General features: G+C 46.5%; 1 protein-coding gene across 1 annotated transcript in view; it reads right to left on the bottom strand.

Annotated features, from left to right (window-relative positions):
• LOC126356262 (aspartate aminotransferase, cytoplasmic) overlaps positions 1-26,166 on the bottom strand; it is a 90,333-nt gene that overhangs the window by 32,089 nt on the left and 32,078 nt on the right. The window contains exon 4 of the mRNA XM_050007103.1: positions 22,622-22,839. Within this exon, the coding sequence (XP_049863060.1) occupies positions 22,622-22,839 (218 nt within the window). The remainder of the gene's footprint in view (positions 1-22,621; positions 22,840-26,166) is intronic.

Raw genomic sequence — 26,166 nt, 5'->3', positions numbered from 1 at the left:
TCTTTTCCTTTCTGAAGACACTTTAATGCCTGTAGTAATCCAAGGTTTCTTTGAAAAGTGTGTGGTGTTGCATTTAGTAATTTTCTTTGGGAAACAATGCTCAAAAAGGAATATAAATTTATCAAGAAATATGTTGCATTTATCATTAGCATTTGGCTCATTATATACATCTTCCCAAGTAATATTTCTTAAGCTTTCTCTGAAAAGCTGTATAGATACTGGGTTGAGTGACCTCACACTTTTACTTAATGGTTTCTGAACTGCACACATGTAATATATGAATAATTACGGTTTCTGTATGACACTATTGTAACTGATTTTAGTCTTGATATCTCAATTGGTTACACTACTTTTAACCCTGAACTTCTGATATGGACTTGACATTGGAATTGTTTTGGTTGCTATTTGGTTTTCATGCTCTCTCAGTTTATTGGTTATTGTTTCTCATAGTGTTTTAACATTACTTATCTATGCACATTTTTTATTATGGTGTTGTTCTCACCAAATCTTTGGCTTCAATTTTTTTTAACAGTCATGTGATTATTATATGACATAATACTGTATGCAGCTCCTCATTTTGTTACACTATTTGTATCCTCAAACCTCTGGCTACTGCCAGTTTGAATGATTTATGGTAGCTGGATTGCCTAATATAATTTTTTCAGCATTGCATACCTATGTACAGTTTCATATGATGTAGGCCTTACTTAATGGTGAGTTAGTTTTTATCATGAGACTTGCAATAGCACCACATGTGTATTTTATTGAATATTATTGTATATGACTAAGTTTTTGCTGCGATGGTTTTCAGCAAATGGTTAGCATCATGTGGCTATTGTAATACTTAATATACTTTATTGAAATGAAGTGAAAAAGAAAAATAGGAATACAAATACATTTATATCTGTTTTTATTGTATTCCTTCGTTGTGATTGTAGTGCATGTGTATTTTTCTGTGACTGTACTGTAGTATACCCATGTTTTGGTACTTGTTCTTTGACCTTTTTCTCTGACTCTGGCTTGTAGCTTCTTTGATCGACACTTGTGTGTTAACCTCTTGGATGTGTTGTGCCTGAACACTGGTGCTTTGCGCTTACTGCTGAGACATGGTTTCATTTTTCAATGTTTTCTGTTTGCTTGAGCCAATATTATGGCATGAAGTATTGTTTTCTGATGTTTGCAAGTCAGCTAAGGCATCTCTCCTGGTTGGTTGGTTTGTGGGATTAAAGGGACCAGGCTACCATGGTCATCGGTCCCTTTTTCCGAAGGGTGGTGGGGGGGGGGGGGGGGGGGGGGGGGGGAAATCACCCAAGGAGAACAAAAAACGGACAACAGGAAAGACAGCAGACAAAACAGGACATGAAATACTCTGACAGAGACCAGACAAAACAAATTAAAACACACAGTCTGACAGTGGTTGGCCGACCATGGAGAAAAAAAAGGAAAAGCCAACCACCAAGAACATATTAAAATCTCAGTTTAAAATCAGAGGCTAAATGCCAGAATCAATACTATAAAACAAACACTGAGATTAAAGGATAAAAACCCCCTGCCCGAATAAAACGCAAAACCAAGTCCACCATGGCAGAGTCATCTAATAAAAGAGCAGAGAGCGTGTCAGGCAGCGCAAACGTCTGCCTGAGCACAGATAAAAGTGGACAGTCCAACAAAACGTGGGGACACCGTGAATGCCAAGCCGCAGCGGCATAGAGGGGGTTCCACACGGCGCAATAAGTGGCCGTGGGTCATCCGTGTGTGCCCAATGTGCAGTCGGCAGAGGACAACAGAATCCTTGCGAGAGACTAGCATGGAGGAGTGCCACACAGTCGTCGTGTCCTTGACGGCACGGAGTTTGTTAGGGGTGGTCAGACCGCACCATTCAGCATCCCAAAACGAGATAACTTTGCAGCGTAAGACTGCCGGCAAATCAGTCGCCGGAAGGCAAACCTACAGAGATGGTGCACTGGTGGCCTCTTTCGCAAGGTGGTCAACATTCTCATTGCCGGGTATCCCAACATGGCCTGGGGTCCACACGAAGACCACAGAGCAGCCGCAACGCGCAAGAGTCTGCAGGGACTCCTGGATAGCCATCACAAGACGAGAACGAGGGAAACACTGGTCGAGAGCTCGTAAACCGCTCACGGAATCGCTACAGATAACGAAGGACTCACCTGAGCAGGAGCGGATATATGCTAGGGCACGAAAGATGGCGACCAGCTCAGCAGTGTAAACACTGCAGCCAGCCGGCAACGAACGTTCTTCAGAATGGTCCCCTAGAGTTAGTGCATAACCGACACGACCAGCAACCATCGAACCGTCGGTGTAGACAACGCCAGAGCCCTGATACGTGGCCAGGATGGAATAAAAGCGGCGTCGGAAGGCCTCCAGAGGGACTGAGTCCTTCGGTCCCTGTGCCAAGTCGAGCCGAAGGCAAGGGCGAGGCACACACCACGGGGGTGTATGCAGAGGGGCCCGGAAAGGAGGTGGAACAGGGAAACACCCAAGCCCGTAGAAAAGCTGTTTGACATGTACGGCGATCGGACAACCCAACCGGGGCCGACGTTCTGGCAGATGGACGACTGACTGCGGGAACAGGACACGATAATTTTGGATGCCCGGGCAAGCTAAAAACATGGACCGCATAAGTAGCCAGTAATTGTTGGCGTCGTAACCGCAGTGGAGGGACACCTGCCTCCACAAGTATGCTGTCCACAGGGCTGGTTCGGAAGGCACCAGTGGCAAGGCGTATCCCGCTGTGGAGGATTGGGTCCAGCACCCGAAACGCAGATGGGGATGCTGAACCATAAGCCAGACTCTCGTAGTCCAGATGGGACTGGATTAAAGCCTGGTAAAGCCGTAGGAGAGTAGATCGGTCGGCGCCCCACCTGGTGTGGCTCAGGCATCGCAGAGCATTTAGATGCCGCCAACACGCCTGTTTAAGCTGCCGAATATGAGGCAGCCAAGTCAACCGGGCATCAAAAACCACCCCCAAAAACCTATGTGACACCACCACTGTAAGAAGCTCGCCGTCGAGATAAAGCCGCAGCTCCGGGTGAACAGTGCGTCGCTGGCAGAAATGCATAACGCAGGTCTTGGCTGCAGAAAACTGAAAACCATGCGCTACAGCCCAAGACTGCACCTTGCGGACTGTGCCCTGTAGCTGATGTTCAGAAGCTGCAATGCCAATTGAGCTGTAGTAAAGGCAGAAGTCGTCAGCATACAGGGAAGCGTAGACAGAATTTCCCACGGCCGCAGCGAGCCCGTTAATGGCTATTAAAAACAGACAGACACTTAGACCAGAACCCTGCAGCACACCGTTCTCCTGGACTTGCGAGGAACTATATGAGGCTGCGTCGTGCAAGCGGAAGGTACAATACGACAGAAAATTGCGGATATAGATCGGCAGAGGGCCCCGAAGACCCCACCCATGAAGCAAGCGTAGAAAGGATGTGATGACGCCATGTCGTATCATACGCCTTCCGCATGACGAAAAAGACAGCGACCAGATGCTGACAGCGGGCAAAGGCAGTACGGATGGCCGCCTCCAGGCTCACCAGATTGTCGGCGGCGGAACGGCCTTTACGGAACCCACCCTGAGACGGAGCCAGAAGGCCCCGAGACTCCAGTACCCAATTCAAGTGCCGGCTCACCATCCGTTCAAGCAAACTTGGAAAGAACATTGGTGAGGCTAATGGGACAGTAGCTGTCCACCTCTAAAGAGTTCTACCCCGATTTCAGAAAGGGAACAACAAGACTTTCCCGCCATTGCGACGGAAACTCACCCTCGACCCAAACGCGGTTGTAAAGGTCGAGGAGGCGTCGCTGGCAGTCCACTGAAAGGTGTTTCAGCATCTGAGAGTGGATGCTATCTGGCCCAAAAGCGGTATCAGGACAAGCGGCGTGGGCACTGCGAAATTCCCACTCACTGAATGGAACATTGTACAATTCAGGATGGTGGGTGCGAAAAGAAAGACTCCGACGTTCTATCCGCTCTTTAATGGAGCAGAAGCCCAAGGGGTAGTTGGCAGAAGCGGAATTCAGGGCAAAGTGCTCTGCCAAGCAGTTTGCAATGACGTCAGAGTCAGTACAAACTGCTCCATTCAGTGAGAGCGCAGGGATGCTGACAGGGGTCCGATAGCCATAGAGGCGGCGAATCTTGGCCCAGACCTGACATGGAGTGGCATGGAGGCCAATGGTGGACACATACCGCTCCCAGCACTCCTGCTTGCATTGGCGGATAATGCGGTGGGCTCGCACACGCAGCCGTTTGAAGGCGATAAGGTGTTCAATTGACGGATGTCGCTTGTGACGCTGGAGCGCCCGCCGGCGAGCTTTAATCGCTTCAGCAATCTCAGGCGACCACCAAGGCACAGTCTGCCACCGAGGGGATCCAGAAGAACGGGGAATGGCAGATTCAGCGGCAGTAATGATGCCGGTGGTGACCGATTGAACCACTGCATCAATGTCGCCGTCAGAGAGGCTCAATAGCAGCAGTGGAGGAGAACAAGTCCCAGTCAGCCTTATTCAGAGCCCATCTGCTAGGGCACCCAGACGATTGACGCTGTGACAGAAAGATTGGAAAGTGGTCACTACCACACAGGTCGTCATGCACTCTCCATTGGACAGACGGTAAGAGGCTAGGGCTACAGATGGAAAGGTCAATGGCGGAGTATGTGCCATGCGCCACACTGAAGTGTGTGAAGGCACCATCATTTAATATCGAGAGATCAAGCTGCACCAATAAATGCTCAACGATGGCGCCCCGACCTGTTGCCACTGACCCACCCCACAGATGGTTATGGGCGTTAAAGTCGCCCAGTAACAAGAAAGGTGGCGGCAATTGGGCTATCAGAGCAGCCAGGACACGCTGCGCGACATCACCATCCGGTGGAAGGTAAAGACTGCAGATGGTAACAGCCTGTGGCGTCCACACCCGAACAGCGACAGCCTCTAAAGGTGTTTGGAGAGGGACAGACTCGCTGTGAAAAGAGTTCAGGACATATATGCAGAATATGCAGACTCCACCAGACACCCTTTCATAAACTGCCCAGTTCTTATAATAACCCCGATAGCCACGGAGGGCGGGGGTTCGCATTGCCGGAAACCAAGTTTCCTGCAGAGCAATGCAGAGGAAAGGGTGAAGGCTGATAAATTGGCGGAGCTCAGCTAGATGGTGGAAGAAACCGCTGCAGTTCCACTGGAGGATGGTGTTGTTCATGGCTGAGAAAGGCGTGATGGGACTGGGAAGGCAGATTACGCCGCTGGGTCACCTGCTGCCTCCAATGGAGCACCCAAGCAAATGCTATCCATTGCGTCTGAGGGACCGGCGAGAGCGAGGTCCTCAGCGGACACAAGAATCTCCACCGCATCCTCAGACACAGAGCTTGTAGGTAGTGGTGGAGTAGGAGCCATCCCAGGTGCCTTGGTCTTACGGGGCTTCAGTGTCGTTTTGTCTCGCTGTTCCTTTGGTTGCCATTGCTGATAGGGCTTATTGGAGTCAGTCTCCGGAACCGAAGATGATCGCGAAGCTCGACGACCAGCGGCCTGTGGCTTCTTCAGCCACTGGTTGGTGTCTGCTGTGCCGCTGGTAGGAACCTGGGAAGGGAGTGACCCAAGGGATCCCTTCCGAGCGAGAGAAGCCGAAGAAGATTTACGCTTCTCCGGCTTAGAAGTGGGGACTGGTGTCCCCGGTGGTTTAGTGGGTGCTGCTCCCGAGGTCGATGGTGTGAGAGCAACAGCAAGAGAAGGGGCCAACATCGTCAAGGGGGCAGGTGAGGTCCTCTGACGCTGAGAGCTGACTGTCTGTGGTGCAGCTAAAGGAGCTGGAGCAGGAGTGACAGTGGAGGCATAAGATGATGACATGCACACGGGATGTAGCCATTCAAATTTCCGCTTAGCCTCAGTGTTAAGTCAGTCGGACCAGGGTCTTATATTCCATGATTTTGCGTTCTTTCTGTAAGATCCTGCAGTCTGGCGAGCAAGGTGAATGAGGCTCTCCACAGTTGACACAGATGGGAGGCAGAGCACATGGAGTATCGGGATGAGATGGGCGTCCGCAATCTCGACATGTGAGGCTGGAAGTACAGCGGGAAGACATATGGCCGAACTTCCAGCACTTAAAGCAGCCCATCAGGGGAGGGATATAGGGCTTGACGTCACAACGGTAGACCATCACCTTGACCTTCTCCGGTAATGTATCACCCTCGAAGGCCAAGATGAAGGCACCAGTAGCAACCTGATTGTCCCTCGGACCCCAATGAAAGCGTCGGACGAAATGAACCCCTCTACTCTCTAAGTTGGCGCGCAGCTCATCAGACAGCAAAAGTATGTCCCTATGGAAAACAACACCCTGGACCATAGTTAAACTCTTATGTGGTGTGATGGCAACGTTAACATCCCCCAACTTGTCACAAGCAAGCAACCTGCGTGACTGGGCGGAGGATGCTGTTTTTATCAAAACTGACCCAGAGCGCATTTTAGACAAGCCCTCCACCTCCCCAAACTTATCCTCCAAATGCTCTAGAAAGAACTGAGGCTTCATGGATACAAAGGATTCCCCATCAGCTCTGGTACAGACGAGATACCTGGGGGAATACATGTCACTATCATTCATTGCCTTTCATTCCTCCCATGGTGTGGCCAGGGATGGGAACGATTTGGGGTCATAAATGTTAGCTTTAAAATGAGCCCTTGAACACTTAGAGACTACTGGTGGCTGGCCACCAGAAAGAGATGATGTACCATGCTTCATTGCAGGACATCCGCCCTAATGCCATCTACTCCAACCAAGGGCTCTCCCCATGGGCGCCACCCAGCCACAGCAAGAGCCACCTGGCAGGATGGTCATTGCCGGGAGTCCTGATGCCCCAGGGAGATGGGTTGGTTGGTTGGTTGGTTGATTGGGGTTGAAGGGACCAAACAGCAAGGTCATCAGTCCCTCGTTACAAAGACGGTCAGTTCCGACAGAGGGACAGCTCAGAAGAGTCAAAAACGATAAAGGTAAAAGGTAAAAGGCTAAAAAAGTGCAGTTGTATCGTCAATGATAAAAACACAAGGAGGGAAGTCAGTAAATGGGCAAACGCAAGAGAGGAAATATCCCACCTGTGAAGCAGTACAAGCAAGACCACATGCTATTTAAAAGCGTTCAACCGCCAGAGTGTAAAAGGGCGGATTGTAAAAGGGATTAAACAAACCTAAAAGGCGATAAAAACAGTAAAAGGAAAAAGTAGGAACATGGCCAGGGAGGGGAGTCAGGAATCTCCAAGCACAGCCTACAGTGGGAGACATCCCAACCCTCACCGCCCTGCCCCTACTCCAGAGGGAGATGAAAATCCTTAAAACTGAGAATAAAAACCACTTTCACGGAGGAAACTGAGAACCAGTTCAACCATCCGGGAATCGTCTGCTAATATTAAGGGTAAAGTGCAGGGAAGTCTGTACTTAGTACGCAGAGCTAAAAGAAGGGGGCATTCCACCAAAATGTGGGCCACTGACTGGAAAGCTCCACAACCACAAAGTGGGGGTGGCTCACCACGCAAAAGAAAACCATGGGTCAGCCTGGTATGGCCGATGCGAAGACGACAGAGGGTGGTTGAGTCCTTTCGCGAGAGGCGTAAGGAAGAACGCCATGGGACAGGTGTCACCTTAATCGTACGAAGTTTATTAGACAAGGAGGTAGCCTCCCAGGATGTGGCCCATGATTGTGCGAAGTGGGATTTGAGATGAAGCCGTAAATCCGCCACAGGAGGGGTGACAGGGAATGGGGGGTAAGAGACTGCTCCCCCAGCCAAACGATCAGCAAGCTCATTTCCTTGGATGCCCACATGGCCAGGGACCCAAAGGAAGTTAACAGAACAAGCAGCATGGTGGAGATCAGCGAGATGGTCATGGATGGAGGAGACCAAGGGATGACGGGAGAAACACTGGTCAAGTGCCTGAAGGCCACTCATTGAGTCTGTACATAACAAAACGCGATTGAGCTTGGACTGTTTAATAAAGGCCAGGGCCCGGGAGACCGCCATCAATTCCGCAGTGAACACCCCACATGCATTTGGCAGGAGATGATTTTCCATGCCTACAGAGGAGGTGAAGGCATAGCCCACACGATCAGCAGATTTAGAGCCATCAGTGTAAAAAACAACAGCATCCCGAAACTCAGATAAAATGCGGCGGAAAAAACAACGGAACACCATCGGGGGAACGGAATCTTTCGGACCTCGGCAGAGATCCATCCGAATTCAGGGCCGAGGAACTAACCAAGGAGGTGTGTTGGGGAGGGAACGTGGGATACAGGAAAAGGAAGGAAGCTGAAAATCACGGCGAAGAGACGCTAGGCGGAGCCCAACCGGTAAACCCGCCCGAGGGCGGGAGTCAGGTGGGCGACTTCCTTGGGCAGGGAACAGGATAGAATAGGAAGGATGAGTGGGAGAGGAACGGACAGCGATTGCATACGAAACCAGAAGCTGGGAGCGCCGAACGGAAAGGGGGGGCATCCCAGCCTCAACCAGGAGACTATCTACAGGGCTAGTCGGGAAGGCACCGATGGCCAAACGGATACCACGATGGTGGACCGGATCCAAGAGGTGCAATGTAGAAGGGGCAGCTGAACCGTAAACTTGACAACCATAGTCCAAGCGAGACAACACTAAGGCCCGATAAAGGTGGAGGAGAGTGGAACGGTCAGCACCCCAAGAGGTGTGGGCAAGGAAGCGAAGGACGTTTAGTTTACGGAAACATCCTATCTTCAGGCGTCTGATATGAGGCAGCCAAGTGAGCTTGTTGTCGAAAAGAAGGCCAAGGAAACGAAACTGTGGGACCACAGGTAATCGTTGTGCATTGAGATAGAGCTCTGGATTGGGGTGGACTGTCACACGGCGACAAAAGTGGACCACTCGCGATTTTAAAGGAGAAAACTGAAATCCGTGTGAGATGGTCCATGCAGAGGCACACCGTATAGCACCCTGGAGCTGACGCTCTGCAGCGGCCATCGAAGAGGAACTAACCCAAATGCAGAAATCATCCACATACAGAGCAGGAGTGACCAAAGGACCGACGGAGGCCACAAGTCCATCTATAGCAATGAGGAACAGAAGTACACTCAATACGGAACCCTGAGGGATGCCATTCTCCTGAGTTCGCGGAGAACTTAAAACTGTACCAACCCTAACCCTAAACGAACGATGAAACAAGAACTGGCGGATAAAAATCGGGAGTGGGCCCCGAAGACCCCACTCATGAAGTGTAAGTAAGATATGATGGCGCCAAGCCGTATCATAGGCCTTGCGAAGGTCGAAAAATACAGCAACCAAATGGCGGCGCTGGGAAAAGGCCTGCCGAACTGCGGATTCCAAGCGAAGTAAATGATCGATCTGAGACCGTCCCTCTCGGAAGCCACACTGGTAAGGGGACAACAGACGCCGAGATTCGAGGACCCAAGTGAGCCGACGGGCTACCATCCGTTCAAGTAACTTACAAACAACGTTCGTCAGACTAATTGGCCGATAGCTGTCGACGAACAGGGGGTTCTTACCGGGCTTAATGACGGGAACCACGATGCTATCCCTCCATTGAGAAGGGAAGTCACCCTGGAGCCAAATATGGTTAAATACCCGGAGAAGATGTCGCTGTTGTGGAGCACTGAGATGTTGAAGCGGTTGGTTATGAATGAAGTCTGGGCCAGGGGCCGTATCACGAGAAGAGGAGAGTGCGGAAAGAAGTTCCCATTCAGTAAAAGCGTCGTTGTATGATTCTGACTGGCTGGGGGTAAAACATAAGGTGGAAGCTTTGGCCCGCTGTTTCTGGGGAAGGAAAGCAGCCGGATAGGAGGCTGATGCCGACGCTGTTGCAAAATGGGTCGCAAGGTGTTCCGCGAGAATCAACGGGTCCGTGCAAAGGCCATCCGGGAGGTGAAGACCCGGGAGGGTAGACTGCCGATGGCAACCTTGAAGAGAGCGAAGTGTAGCCCATACCCGCGACAGAGGGACAGCAGAACCGAGGGAAGAAACAAAGCGTTCCCAACACATCCGTTTGCTCCGTTTGATTAAGTAACGGGCCCTTGCGCGAAGGCGTTTAAAGGTAATAAGATTGGCAACGGATGGATGCCTCTTAAGGTGTTGCAAAGCTCGACGGCGATCACGGATGGCAACGGCAATGTCCGAACTCCACCAAGGGACCTGCCGGCGGCGAAATGGTCCAGATGAGCGCGGGATAGCAAGGCTAGCAGCGTGAACAATCGCGTCAGACATGTCACGTATGACATCATCAATACCATCCGACAATGAGGGAGAAAAAACGACCTGTGCAGTATACAGAGGCCAACTGGCACGTTGGAAGGACCAACGAGGTGATCTGTCCATGGGGGAGCGGGAAGGGAGCGAGAGAATCAACGGGAAGTGGTCACTATCGCAAAGGTCGTCGTGCGGTGACCATTGTAGGGAAGGGAGGAGGGAGGGAGAAGAGAGAGAAAGATCAATGGCAGAAAAGCTACCATGACCGGCACTGAAATGGGTAGGGGAGCCATCGTTTAGAAGGCACAAGTCGTGGTCGGTAATAAACTGGTCAATGAGATGACCCCGACTAGATGGGAATGCACTGCCCCACAAGGGATGATGTGCATTAAAATCGCCAAGTATAAGGAAGGGAGGAGGAAGTTGCTGAAGGAGGGCACTTAAGGAGGCAGGTGTAGGAGTTCTGTCAGGAGGGAGATACAGATTGCAAATTGTGACTCCAGAGTCCAGGTGGATCCTAACAGCAACTGCTTCCAATGTAGTTTGGAGAGGAATCCACGTGCTGGCAATGTCCGTTCGGACCAACGTGCAAACTCCGCCAGACGCCCGTAGGGGGCCGACCCGATTTCGACAGAAAGCACGGAAGCCACGGAGGGTTGGTGAGTGACCACCAGTAAAATGAGTTTCTTGTAGAACCACACAAGCCGCAGAGTAAAACGAAAGAAGGGATTGCAACTCCGGTAGGTGACGGTAATAGCCATTACAGTTCCATTGGATAGCCAAAGAACGATGAGTCAATTGGGGGGTGAACAGGCTAATGTCAGTCATGCCGGTGGGTCACCACCCGTCACCGACAAGGAGGGGGCGACATCCATGAATAACAGGTCAGAGTTAGGTTGTGAAGATGGGGACGAGACCTCTGGCGATACCAGAGACTCCTTGTCCCGGGACTTGTGCTTCTTCTTTCTTTCTGTTTGGGATCGTGGAGGGCTGTGCAACAAAATGGAGCCAGCCACAGCAAGATCAGGAACAGAAAGAGAGCGGGCGATCTGGGGGCCCGCAGACCATGGTTCTCGTGGTGGCCGCGTGGCAGCAGACCTTTGGCCTGGAAGGTGCCGGGAAGGGGGATCCCGCGAGGGGCGCCCATGACCGGCAGACGCCGAAGAAGCAGGACACTTCTCCAGCCGGGGAGAGGAAGCGGTGCCCTGGGGGGATGGTGTGGGAACCGCAGGGGGAGGGGGGAGGAAAGGGGTTCGGGACTGGGGTAAGGAATGAGGAGGAGGGGGTGAAGATACTGCTGAAGCATAACTAGTTGTCAGGGTCACTGGATGAAGGCGTGTATACTTTTTACGGGCTCGGTATAGGTGAGACGATCAAGAGTCTTATACTCCTGTATCTTTTTCTCTTTCTGATACACTGGGCAATCCAGTGACCGTGAAGAATGATTTCCACGACAATTTACGCACACAGGAGGGGGAACACAGGAACTTCCCTCATGGAATGGATGTCCACAGTCACCACAGAGGGGGGCCTGCGAACAGCGCGAAGACATGTGGCCAAAACGCAAACACTTGAAACATCGCATAGGTGGTGGGATGTATGGCTTCACGTCACACCGATAGACCATAATCTTGACCTTCTCAGGGAGGGTGTCCCCTTCAAAGGCCAAGATAAAGGCACCAGTGTCAACGCGGTTGTCCTTTGGACCCCTCTGAACCCGCCGAACAAAGTGAACCCCCCGCCGGCTTAGATTGTCCCGAAGTTCCTCATCAGATTGAAGGAGGAGGTCTCTATGGAAAATTACACCTTGCACCATGTTCAAGGACTGGTGTGGGGTAATTGACACAGGAATCGTACCAAGATGGGTACAGGCACGGAGAGCTGCAGACTGGGTAGCTGAAGCGGTTTTAATCAACAGCGACCCAGACCGCATCTTGCTGATAGAGTCCACCTCGCCAAACTTGTCTTCGATGTGTTCAACAAAAAACATAGGTTTCGTATGAGTAAAAGTATCCCCATCAGTTCTGGCGCAAACCAGATAGCGAGGGAAAGGTTTCGCCCCCAGCCGACGAGCCTGGCCCTCCTCCCAGGGGGTAGCCACGGAAGGGAAGGCGGAAGGGGCAGAGGAAGCAGCACGTGAAGAATCTTTTCCAGTCAAAGAGACGGCCGGAGAACGGCCAGAGTTGTGGACTCTTATGCGTTTCATGAGCATAGTGTCCGCCCTGATACCACCCACTCCGATCAGGGGCTCTCCTCATGGGCGCCACCCAGCCACAGCAAGGGCCGTCTGGCACGGCGGCCATTGCTGGGAGTTCCGATGCTCCAGGACGACAAGCAACCACTCCTAGGCTTACATGAGGAGGTCACAGCTCAGGTATCAGACGTGTGATCCCTGTGTTTTCAGGGGGCTCAACCAAAAGGGTACATAGCGACCCCACCACACGGGCTGGCTACCGTGCTGGCTATGGACCCTAGCGTCAAACAACGACGTAAAGGAAACGATGGAATCAATGATGATGGCACACGCCGGAGACACTAGGTAAGGTGCTCTTCCCCAAATGGCTCACACTACGGAAGAAAATTTAGTGATGGAGGTCAAACCCCAGAGGGGACCAGAGAATACCAAAAGGATGAAGGAATTACAGAACAAGGCCGAATTGCAAGGTCAACAGAACCAGGAGAATAGCAGGGCCAACGTAAGGAAGGACACCATAAGTAGGGACACCAAGAGAGGGAGAGGAGAGGTCGGAGGGAAGGATGAAGGACAGGAAAGGAGGGGAAGGGAAAGGAAATGCAGCCCGGAAAAAGAAGGAAGGCTGCAATAGCTCGGGGCCCCGTGCTCGCCACGCACATACTCACGAAAGGACCGCGAGCCCCCTGGGGGACAGGGAGATGGGCATCTACTCCTTGGCATACATGGGGAGTAAACGGCGCAGGCATCAGTAGAGCGATCCCTGTGTTGTCAGGGGGCTACAACCAACAGGGTACATGGTGGCCCCACCACAACGGACTGGCTACCGTGCTGGATCTTAGGTGCAAAAATGTATAAGGTCATCGTCGCAGCAAAAAGCAACACTGCACAGTACAGCGAGGTAATCGCATCCAGGGACGTATCCTCGCCCAAGAGATGGAAAACGAGCGGGACACCATTGCAACGAAGAGAAAGCCAGCTAAAAGTCTCAATGCACAACAGATACAGTGCACCATGTAAGGCGCCCTTCCCCAAGTGGCTCGCTCTTCAGAACAATTTAGAAAGATGGAGGTCAAACCCGAGAGGGGACCATCATATAAGGCCGAAAAGGTTGAAACTCCTTTTAGTCGCCTCTTACGACAGGCAGGAATACCGCAGGCCTATTCTTACCCCCGAACCCACAGGGGGGGCATCTTTCCTGGTTAAATAACACACATGACATGTGAAGTTGTTACAATATATTTCAAAAGTACACACAATATTTCTGACTCTTAATTCTCATGAAAGTGTAATTTTGTGGTTGATATTCACAATTTCCTCTTCATGCCCATTTTTGTGCCAGCACTGTGCAGATTATCAATGATCGAAACTGGTTGTGAGTAAATATACTGTAAGACTGCACAGTTTTTACCATGCATTTCTCATAGTATACTGGTTAAAGCTCATAAAACAAAGAGTGGACTGCCAATGTGAGCAGAGTTCATTCTTGCTTACTGCATGTAGTGACTGTTAAATAGACACCTGACACTGCCCAATAATGACTACAAATGTAAATCACACAGCTTTAGTACTTCAAGTCAGCTGATGCTCTGTTAAGGCAAGTTAGCAACAGTGGTGGGTGAGAGTGAGAGCTCTGATTGGAGGAACTGAGTATGCTGTGTTAACTAAAAAGAAAGTTTAATCAAAGCAAAGCGCATACCCCACTTACACATGAATAAATCAAGTACTTCATCCTCCTCAAAGGTAAGTTAATCACGCAAATGCTCATCTAAGATGCTGCATAGTTCATGATGATGATAAATGATGATTATGATTATGATTATGATGATTAAGATTAAGGTGAAGAAGTGTATTCTGCCCTCATAATAATAGTAGTAGTGTTTTATTGGTTGTGTTATGGATTTTTAGCCTTCTTCAATAGGCTGATTCTAATTTTATGCTGAATCCTATTTGTATGCTGCAACTGCCTTTTATTCTGTAACTGGCAGCTTATTGTTTTTGCATTAATATACATAGAACACGCACTTTTAGCTCTGCTGCTGATTGCTATTCAATTCTGATTTTCCATAAGTATGTGTGGTACTAGCTTAGCACCCTCTGTCCCACTTGCACGGTCTCCATTATTATTATTATTATTATTATTATTATTATTATTATTAGTTTTCCTTTAATCAACTTTTTATGTTGTTCACCAATTGCAACATGGTTTTTTCCAAATTTACTTCTGACAAAAGAGTGATTCTTGTCACAGAGTCTAAGATTTTTGGTCACCATGCCTTCTGTGTTCTTGTGGTGATATTTCTATATAAACTTTCATCCACTGACACATATTCCATTATACCTAACTGAGCACTGGAATACCGATTTTCACAGAATATAATTGAATATGTTCTTAAAAATTTTCATCCCCTATTTCACATCCTTTCTGGATGAATTCCAAAAACAGCGAAACATTTTTTATTTCTAACACAGAATCCAAATAAAATTTTCATATACACTCCTGGAAATTGAAATAAGAACACCGTGAATTCGTTGTCCCAGGAAGGGGAAACTTTATTGACACATTCCTGGGGTCAGATACATCACATGATCACACTGACAGAACCACAGGCGCATAGACACAGGCAACAGAGCATGCACATTGTCGGCACTAGTACAGTGTATATCCACCTTTCGCAGCAATGCAAGCTGCTATTCTCCCATGGAGACGATCATAGAGATGCTGGATGTAGTCCTGTGGAACGGCTTGCCATGCCATTTCCACCTGGCGCCTCAGTTGGACCAGCGTTCGTGCTGGACGTGCAGACCGCGTGAGACGACGCTTCATCCAGTTCCAAACATGCTCAATGGGGGACAGATCCGGACATCTTGCTGGCCAGGGTAGTTGACTTACACCTTCTAGAGCACGTTGGGTGGCACGGGATACATGCGGACGTGCATTGTCCTGTTCGAACATCAAGTTCCCTTGCCGGTCTAGGAATGGTAGAACGATGGGTTCGATGACGGTTTGGATGTACCGTGCACTATTCAGTGTCCCCTCGACGATCACCAGAGGTGTACGGCCAGTGTAGGAGATCGCTCCCCACACCATGATGCCGGGTGTTGGCCCTGTGTGCCTCAGTCGTATGCAGTCCTGATTGTGGCACTCACCTGCACGGCGCCAAACACGCATACGACCATCATTGGCACCAAGGCAGAAGCGACTCTCATCGCTGAAGACGACACGTCTCCATTCGTCCCTCCATTCACGCCTGTCGCCACACCACTGGAGGCAGGCTGCACGATGTTGGGGCGTGAGCGGAAGACGGCCTAATGGTGTGCGGGATCGTAGCCCACCTTCATGGAGACGGTTGCGAATGGTCCTCGCCGATACCCCAGGAGCAACAGTGTCCCTAATTTGCTGGGAAGTGGCGGTGCGATCCCCTACGGCACTGCGTAGGATCCTACGGTCTTGGCGCGCATCCGTGCGTCGCTGCGGTCCGGTCCCAGGTCGACGGGCACGTGCACCTTCCGCCGACCACTGCCGACAACATCGATGTACTGTGGAGACCTCACACCCCACGTGTTGAGCAATTCGGCGGTACGTCCACCCGGCCTCCCGCATGCCCACTATACGCCCTCGCTCAAAGTCCGTCAACTGCACAAACGGTTCACGTCCATGCTGTCGCGGCATGCTACCAGTGTTAAAGACTGCGATGGAGCTCCGTATGCCACGGCAAACTGGCTGACACTGACGGCGGCAGTGCACAAATGCTGCGCAGCTAGCGCCATTCGACGGCCAACACCGCGGTTCCTGGTGTGTCCGCTGTGCCGTGCGTGTGATCATTGCTTGTACAGCCCTCTCACAGTGTCCGAAGCAAGTATGGTGGGTCTGACACACCGGTGTCAATGTGTTCTTTTTTCCATTTCCAGGAGTGTATTTAGCTTTGGAAATGCTTATGTAATTAAATAACTTCACAGAACTTTTGGTATAGAATTTCCAAAAACAAAGAAACGCACTTTTTTTATTTCAAACCAAGAAAGCAAATACCAATTTTCATATGTGTAACTTCAAAAATACTTTGATGGTTCTTAAATAATTATTTATTCTCAAAATAATTTTTATCCACTATTTCACCCCCAAAGGGATTAAATTTCCAAAACTGCTGAGCCACATATTTCTTTATTTCTGACCTAAAAACAATTTTGTAGGTTTAGCTTCAAAATTGCCTTAATAATAACATATTTTCAAAAAGCCTTTCATCCCGTATTTCACCCCCTTAGGGGTGGAATTTCGAAACATTGATGCCGGTTGGGTAAGGTCAAAAACCTCTTCAAATTTCAAGTTTCTATCCTTAGCAGCTTCATCTGGGCAGCTATGAGTCACTCTGTAAGTACATTGCCCTTTATATATACTGAGGCTACAAAAGTCATGAGCTACCTCCTAATATCGTGTCAAAAATCCTGTGGAGTGCAGCAACTCAATGTGGCAAGATTTAACATGTCTTTGGAAGTCCCCTGCAGAAATATTGAGTAATGCTGCCTTTATAGCCATCCATAATTGCTTGTGTGTTAGCAATGCAGGATTTTGTGCATGAGCTGACCTCTATTACACCCCATAAATATTTGATGGGATTAAAAAAGTTCTATTACAGTACATAATGAGAAAACATTTTTAGCTAACACACCTGACAACAATGACACTACTCAATTGGAAGGCTCGTATCTAGGCTTTATATTAACATTCCGATTCTGAAGAAACTAATCAACTTAAGAGATAATGTTACAGTTTGAACACCCCTAGATTTTCCATCGCAAATTTAGCCAGACTGCTTGTTAGATTCCAACTTTTGCCAAAATACATTTGTTGCTCTAGATTTCCCCAACCAAATGACATGCTTCACTAATTAATTAGGCGATTAATTAAGAATTGGCTAAAATAGGTATAAATACTTATAAATCTAAATAAGGCATCTGTTCCTGTAAATGAGTTATTCCCAAAGTAGATACATAACCTGGTTCCTTGATTTTTCATATTTTCTTAAACCTCTAAATATTTTGTGAATGAGATCATTGCTGTAAAATACAATCCATGTGAATTAGCAAAATCTAATCTCGTCATTTTTTATTTGCTTATAGTAAACACTTTATATTGTATACTTGTTTTACTTTGTTCAAAATTCTGCAAATTCTGCCTGAGATGCAGGAAATGGCAGACTAATGAAAGTGTCCACTCTAACAGAGGGTGACTTTCGTACTATTAATGGCTGAATATAACGTAAGTTGAGTAATTTGTTGTTAACTTCATTTACTCTCCTGCGAGTAGCCTCATTTTTAATTGTGAAATTCTGGTCATTAACCATTTTCTGTTTGCTGCAAGCTTGAGCCTTGATATGATTTTTGTTTTTTTTGTTTTTTAAGTCATCAGTCTTCTGACTGTTTTATGTGGGCTGCCACGAATTCGTCTCCTGTGTCAACCTTTTAATCTCAGAGTAGCTACTGCAATCATCATTCTTCCATTATTTGCTCAATGTATTCCAATCTAGAGTTCTTACTCTCTACAGCTCCCACTAGTACCATGGAAGTTATTCTCTGATGTATTAACAGATGCCCTTCCTTCTAGTCAGCTTTTTCATATATTCCTTTCCTCAATGATTTTGGAGAGAACCATCTCACTGCTTACTTGTAAGTCCACTTAATTTTCAACATTCATCTTTGATGCCACATCTAAAATGCTTTTATTCTCTCCTGTTCCAGTTTTCCCACAGTTTATGTCTCACTACCATACAATGCTGCAATCCAAACATACGTTCTCAGAAATTTCTTCCTTAAATTAAGGCCTATGTTCGATACTAATAGACTTCTCTTGGCCAGGAATGTCCTTTTTGCCAGTGCTCATCTGCTTTTCATGTCCTCCTTGGTCTGTCCATCATGAGTTATTTTGCTGCCTAGATAGCAGAACTTAACTGTTTTTTGTTCTTCTCATGTCTGCTACTTCGCATAAATTTCTTCAATTTACTCTCAATCCATATTCTTTACTCTTCATTAGACTGTTCATTCCATTCAACATATCTTCTAATTCGCCTTCACTTTCACTGTGGATAGCAATGTCATCAGCGAATCTTATTTACATCCTTTCACCTTTCTTTTATTTCCGCCACTGCTTCTTCATTGTACAGATTGAACAGTAGGGGTAAAAAACCAGCTCCTTGTATTACAACCATTTTTAATCTGAGCACTTATTTCACTCTTATTGCTCCTTCTTGGTTCTCACAAATACGCAATTTCTAACATTTTGCACCATTTTATCGTCAAACACTCATTTTCAGGTTGACAAAGCCTATGAACATGTCTTGCTTTCCAACAATCTTGCTTTCATTATCAACTGCAACATCAGAATAGCGTCTCTGGTGCCTCTACCTTTCCTAAAGCCAAACTGATCGTCATACACCAGATCCTCAATTTTCTTTTCCATTCTTCTGCATATTTTTCTTGTCAACAACTTGGATGCATAAGATGCTAAGTTGATTGTGCAGTAATTTTTGCACTTGTTGGCTCTTTATCTCTTTGGAATGCTGTGGATGATGTTTCTCTGAAAATCTGATAGCGCATCACCAGACTCACTCATGCCATACATCAATGTGAATAGTTTTTTTGTTGCTATTTCCCCAATGATTACAGATATTCTGATGGCATTGTACCTATCCTTCTGCCTTATTTGATCTAAGTCTTCCAAAGGTCTTTTAAATTCAGATTTCAATACTGTATTCCTTAGTTTTTCCCTATCGACTTCTGTTTCTTCTTCCATCACGCCATCAGACCAGTCTTCTCCCTAACAGAGGACTTCAATGTACTCTTTCCAACTATCTGCTCTATCCTGTGCATTTAACAGTGGAATTCCCATTACACTCTTAATGTTACTAGCATTACTTTTAATTTCGCCAAAGGTTGTTTTGACTTTTCTGTATGCTGAGTCAATCCTGACAATCTTTCTTTTTTCCTGTAGCCATTTCACCTTTAACTTTCCTGTACTTGGTATTTATTTCATTCCTAAGTGACTTGCGTTTATGTACTCCTGTGCTTCCAAAACTTCCTCTTTTTGCGAATCAACTGAAGTATTTTTTCTGTTGCCCTCGGTTCCTTTGCAGTTACTTTTCTGTTACCAATGTTTTTCTTTTCAATTTCTGTGTTTGCCTTTTTTACATATGTCCATTCCTCTTCAAATGAACTGCCTACTGACCTATTCATTATTGGAGTATCTATGGCATCAGAACTTCAAGCAATCTCTCTTCATTCCTCAATACTTCTGTATATCACTTCTTCGCACATTGATTCTTCCCGACTAGTCTAACTCCATCATTACTGAATTGCGATAGAAGTCTGTATCTGCTCCTGAGTATTCCTTACAATTCATTATCTGATTTTGGAATGTGTCCAGCAATGATACAAGCTAACTGGAATTTTCCCATATCTCTGGGTCATTTTCAAGTATGTCACCTCCTATTGTGATTCTTGACTATAGTATTCAGTATTGTGAGTTGAAATTTATTGCAGAGTGCAATTACTCTTTCTCTTTTCTCATCCCTACTACCAGGCCCACATTCATCAGTAACCCTTTGTTCTATTCCTTCCTCTAAAATTAAATTCCAGTCCCCCTCGACTGTTAGATTTTCGTCTCCCTTCATGAACTGAATTATGCATTCATGATCCTAATATACTTTTTCCATCCCTTTACCATCTGCTTTCAATGTCAGCATGGATACCTGAACTACAGCTGTAAGTGCTAGTTTGCTGTCAATTCCAATGAGAACAACCCTATCACTGAACTGCTCACAGTAACTCTCCTCTAAGCTACCTTCCTATTCATGAAGAATATTAATTCTGTTATAGTATTTTCTTTTGCTGTCGATGTTACCCTATACTCATCTGACCAGAAATCTGTCTTCCTTCCATTATTACTTCTCTGATCCACACTACATCTAAACTGATCCTTAGCATGTCCCTTTTCAGATTTCCAGTTTCCCCCACCATATTCATGCTTCTGACGTTCCACACCCTGTCTCAGAGTGTTATCATTTCGTTTATTATTCAATCGTTTTCTCACGGTTTCTCCCCCTCGGCAATCTCCTCCCAGAGATCCAAAGGGGGTCTAGTCCAGAACCTTTTGCCAGTAGAGAGATCACGGCACTTTTTCAATTACGCACCACATGTCCTACGATACACATTGTGTGTCTTTAATGCAATGGTTTCCAGTGCATTCTGCATTGTTATGTCAGTTATCACCAGTGATTCTTCTGGCTTTTCAGGGTAGTTTCCTACCCACAGGGCAAGAGTGCTTTAAAAAGAAGCTTCAGGGCACACTCTTGCCCTATGGGTAGGAAACTACCCTGAAAAGCCAGAAGAAACAGTGGTGGGCGCATGCACGCACGCACCCATCCACCCACCTTACTGCAGTATAGTGTCAAAGTTTTGCCCTGCAAAGAAAATAACTAAAATGTTTACGTCAATAGTTTTGAATACAGTTTTTGTTAGGTGATTTTAGGTTCTCCCAGTATAGAAAGACCTTTAATAGTTTTTGGGTATTTAGATGGGTGTCTGTCTAAAAGGTACAATATTTTGGCAAGCTAACTTCTTGCTATCTTCAGGCTTTCCTGATAACTAAGCTGCTGGGTGCTGCGTTTATTACCCCCTTCCCCTCCGCTCCTGTCACCTCCAGCCAGCAGCTAAGGGCACGGACCCGGTGCGGTGGTGAGGGAAGTGTGGCACTGGGCATTCATCCAGGGCCTTCAGCAGCACTACAGCCAGCAACACATGCAAATCTCTGCTGGTGTGGCAACAATGCTTTTTTGTACTCTTGAGTTGTCATGAATGGGGTGGAACTCCATGCAGACTGCTACTGTGTTCTGATCATGCTCATGGCTGGATACCAGGCCTTGCATAACTGAAACCCATTGTCCTAGGGTATTAGTCCGACATAAGTCAGATCTCTACAGCTTCATTGATAATACAATCCCACAAGGTGCTGGATTGTTGCAAGAACTTTGTGTCATCATAACTTGTGGAATGTCTGTGGGCGATGCAGTGTTCTGCGACAGCGGACTCTGTTGGTCGAATGCTGTCTATATGATGTTTATGCTTAGTGCGTGTCTCCTGTGCTGTCTGGATAGTTCTGCACTACATTTTCACACTGGCAAGGGATGCAGTAACTCCCAGTTTCTGGAGTCTTAGGTCATCCTTGACTGATCCTAACAAAATGTTTGTCTCAGCAGATGGGCTGGACACACAACAGACACTGTCTTTCCGAAGCAGTCTCCTGATGCATTCCTGACAACCGGAGTAATAAGCATCACAACCGCTTTCATCAGCAGATTGTCTTGGCTTCTTCAGTTTTAAAGCATACTCTATCTAGCATTTGTTGCAACTGTTCGTCTGGAACATGGCCTGTAAGAGCTGCAATTCACCTGCTAGGCTGTTACAGTTTGAGATTGTGTGTGCTCTGTGCACTACCGTGCTTGCAACACTTCATTATGAAGGTGCACAAGAGCTCAACCCTGCAAATACAAATCTGGAAGGAAGAAGTGTACTAGTACTGCAAGGTTCACTGGAGAACTTCTGTGAAGTTTGGAAGGTAGGAGATGAGGTACTGGCAGAAATAAAGTGGTGAGAACAGGCCATGAGTCATGCTTGGGTAACTCAGTTGGTAGGGCACTTGTCCACGGAAGGCAAAGATCCCAAGTTCGAGTGACGGTCTAACACACAGTTTTATCTGTCAAGAAGCCTAATATCAGTGCACACTCTGCTGCGGAATGAAAATCTCGTTCTAGGAACTGGCCAGTTGTTGGAATAAAAATCTGAAGACTCACAGACAAATGATTTTATACGTGTAGTTCCATAGGCAACTTATGAAGTTTTAAAAATTCAGTAGGAGGAAGGGAAAACTACAGACACTGAAGAGAAAGGAAATTATTACAGTTTCATCAGAAGTTCTTTTCAAGAGTGCTTGTATGCCAACCATCAATTCAGTGTTACGGCACACAAAGATAAACAAAATGTTTGCCAATAAACGTTAATTATGAAATCATCATACACTAATTTTCAGTTACCTTTAAATCCCAGTATGTATATTAGCATACCTTCAAATGGGACCAGTGGAAGAGGGTAAATTAATCGATCAGTCTACCACAATAAATTCTGATGCTAGATTATGGTATATAAGTTAGCATACCTTCATTACATCTGCAATTTTCATCCATTGCTCTTGTGTTGGGTCACTCCCTGTAGGATTATGGGCACAAGCATGTAATATAATAACAGAATTTTCAGGTGCGTCCCGCAGGTCAGCAATCAATCCATCAAAGTCTATTGCCCTCTTATTTGGATCCCAGTACCGATACTCCCTTGGATCAGTGAAGCCAGCATTTGTAAAAATCAAGCGATGATTTTCTGTAAAAATATTACAGTTTGAATAAAATCCATTATGAAGTCAACAGTTTATGGACTAATCAACAACAAGAAAAATAACAATCCATACTGCAACTCAAAGACTCTAACAAGTAACAAAATGTAAATCAGCTTACTAACACTGGAAAAAGTGTCCTTGGTTGAGGGAATTACAAATAAAACTTATCTCAAGAGACATTCTTTGCAGCTGCACACTGAGAAACTGATGAGTCGAGAAATTAATGATGTAAGTTATAGGACTGGAACCGATAATTCCATCATAATTATTGTGACATCATTATGTTAGTCATATATTTTTATGCCAGTAGTTACAGTTCGCATGTTGCTCTGAGGGTAACTTAAGAGTACAAATATAATTGAAGACTCAAAGCCTCCTGTTTACGTGGGATAAAAGCAGAAAAATTAATTATATAGGTCTATCAGCAAGCAGCAATGTATCCCATAAACTTCAAGTTACAACACAAATACTTTAAGCATGATTTAATCTGAAAGAAATTCATCATCATTGTGATACCAATTTTACTGTGTGTACAACTGCTTATATGAAATAAAAGATTATATCATTCGGCATGAAGTTTGAAGAAAACCACATCTAAGTACCTTCACTCCACAACAATTGGTAAAAGATTCCTCAAATTAAAAACCTGGTGGAAGATGACAAATGTCATTTAGCGGACCAAAAGAAATCGTGAATATGACATCAGCTATAATGCAAACTTTATGTACTGGCCACTTGCACATGTGCCAGGGAAGCACTCAGACTATTACATATGAACAAGAAGTGGTTGTTTCACTGATGGCTTTACACACTGTAAACATTAAAACGAAGTAATGTGGGAGTGTGAAATGGGAGAATAAAAAGGTGGCAAAAGACTGTACAAGTGACTTTTCCATGTGCAAAACTATGGTAATTTTGTTAAAGAGATAAGAAGGCTAGTTTCTTATGCTTGTAAAGAAGCATAGCTTAACAATATAGAAATCTGACAAGGCCCACTTAAACCACAAAATAAAATGAAGTGAAAAACTGGGTTGGCTGCAGAATTCACACCCAGTAGTTGTAATGCAGCAAAACATGTATTGTTAAAGATCATCATGACATTTTGGATAAAATAATTTTGGGTTTTGGGCCGCATCATTGTAAACAGTTAAAATAACTAAACTGCCAACATTTCAACCGAATTGCTGCAGTCCTCTTCAGGACAGTTCACTGCTGTACAGTGGTGAATGTCTTCCTTTATATACAGTCATTTTCAGTTATCTTTGATTACCAACATCACATATCTGAGATGTCAGACAATCTGAAGAGGTTGTTATGGAGAAGGTGGCTCTATGGTACGCTACTGCCCGTGCTACCCTGGTGGCTGCTTGAAAGGCAACTCTAGTAGATGTTTGGTAGAAGGTGTATCAGCTGTCTGCGGCCTGTGCCATTCTGGTGAGTGATTAGTAGCCAATCTCACAGTGACTGGAAGACAATAGCAAATCAGCAGCTTGTATCCAGGGGGTATTTTTTTCCTACAGCAAAACAGCAAGGATGCATAGGAGTTCTCTCATAGCCTTGTCTGTACTGTCAAATCTTGATCAAGTGGTGCTGCTGGCTGGCAAACACACACGGTCCACCAGGCTGGAATAGCTGGAGTCCAGGTCATAGGTAACATGTTGCCATATTCCCTGTTCATACTGTTGGGCATCTAATTACTTCAATAGCCTATCCCATTTTCTGTTGCTGCATTCCATGGCTACCAAGCAAGCACACAAGGCTTTTGAAAACTCATAGTATGGCCACATTTCTGGTGGTATTCTGCTACGGCTAACTTTTTCCATCCCAGTACGTCATGTTCACACTCTAAAATGCTAATGCTAATGGGTCTCACAGTTTCATCAACTAAGATTTCACCACATGCACATCGAAGATCATAGATACTGTAACATTATGTGTATTTATGCGAGTTAATTGGTGGCAAAGTAGTGGTACGAGATAAGATGGAACTGTTGTACAGCTGAATGCTTGTAAGTCCAAGAGCTCAAGCAGCCCTGAGGGCTCAGGGCACAATGCGGCAGGTCTGGTTAGGTGACTGGTCCAAGGCCAGTCCAGGTGCAGAAGCAGAGACAAGCAGCATGTGACCGGTAATGGGAAAATCCAGGTACAGGGAATTTTGACACTTAAAGAGGTCTAACAACGCTGTATGAAATAAAGGAGTGTCTGGCAAGCTGAAAGACAGCTTCTTACACCTCTTTGAGGGTCTACAATAATTTACAACCTAATATTAATGCAAATTTGAATGCTTCAGAGATCCCAGAAAAACAATATTCATCCCATGACAACAAAATTTTACTATCTTTTTTCTTTGTTATGGCTTTAGGGCGCAAAACTGCTACAGTCATTAGCACCCGGTCTGTGACTTAGGAAAAGGTAAGAAAATGAAACTGGAAACCAGCAGCAATGGGAACGAAAATCAAAAATTGGGGAAACTAAAACCGAAGGAAAGCTTAGAAAACCACTATAGAAGGGGGGTTGTTTGTCCCTAAAAAGAGCTTCAAATGACTGATGTCATCTCACTGGCACTAATAAGCTCGAGAACACGATCGGCTGAGCACGTGTCATCTGCTAAAATGGAAGATATATCAGGCGACAGCTGTAGACGGGCGCGTAACTGTATAAAATAGGGGCACCCAAGTAAAAGGTCTCTCACCGTCCACAGCTGAGAGCAGTGGGGGCAGAGTGGGGGAGAATCGCCACTTAAAAGATGTCGATGGCTAAAAAGACAGTGCCCTATCCAGAGTCTATTTAAAATTACCTCCTCCCGATGACGAGTTCAGGGGGAAAGAGGTCAAAGCACAGGGAAGAGCTTTCACGTCCTGCAATTTATTACTGGGAAGTCTCGACCAATGTGTGTGCCATAAAAGAGCAACACAACGACATAAAACAGTACGCAAATCGGTGAAGGGAATCATGCGAATGGCTGGCTGAAGGAGAGAGAGATTGCAGCGTTGGCCGCTATATCTGCCGCCTCATTTCCACGGATACCAACATGTCCTGGAATCAAGAGGAACGCCACAGAGACCTACCCCAAGTGGAGCAAGTGGAGGCAGTCCTGAATCCAGTGGACCACAGGGTGGACAGGGTAGATAGCTTGGAGACTAAGGAGAGAGCTGAGCGAATCTGAGCAGATAACATAATGTATCTGCTGATGTCGACGGATGTATTGGACAGCCTGGAGAACAGCGTAAAGCTCCGCAGTAAAAACCGAACACTGGTCAGGAAGCCGAAATCGATTGGGGGTGTCGCCAACAATATAGGCACTCCCAACT

This window comes from Schistocerca gregaria, chromosome 3 (genome assembly GCF_023897955.1).
Source record: "Schistocerca gregaria isolate iqSchGreg1 chromosome 3, iqSchGreg1.2, whole genome shotgun sequence".
NCBI classification, from domain to species: Eukaryota; Metazoa; Arthropoda; class Insecta; order Orthoptera; family Acrididae; genus Schistocerca; species Schistocerca gregaria.
Note: the sequence above shows the minus strand (reverse complement) of the source record. Positions and strands in the feature narration are given on the sequence as shown.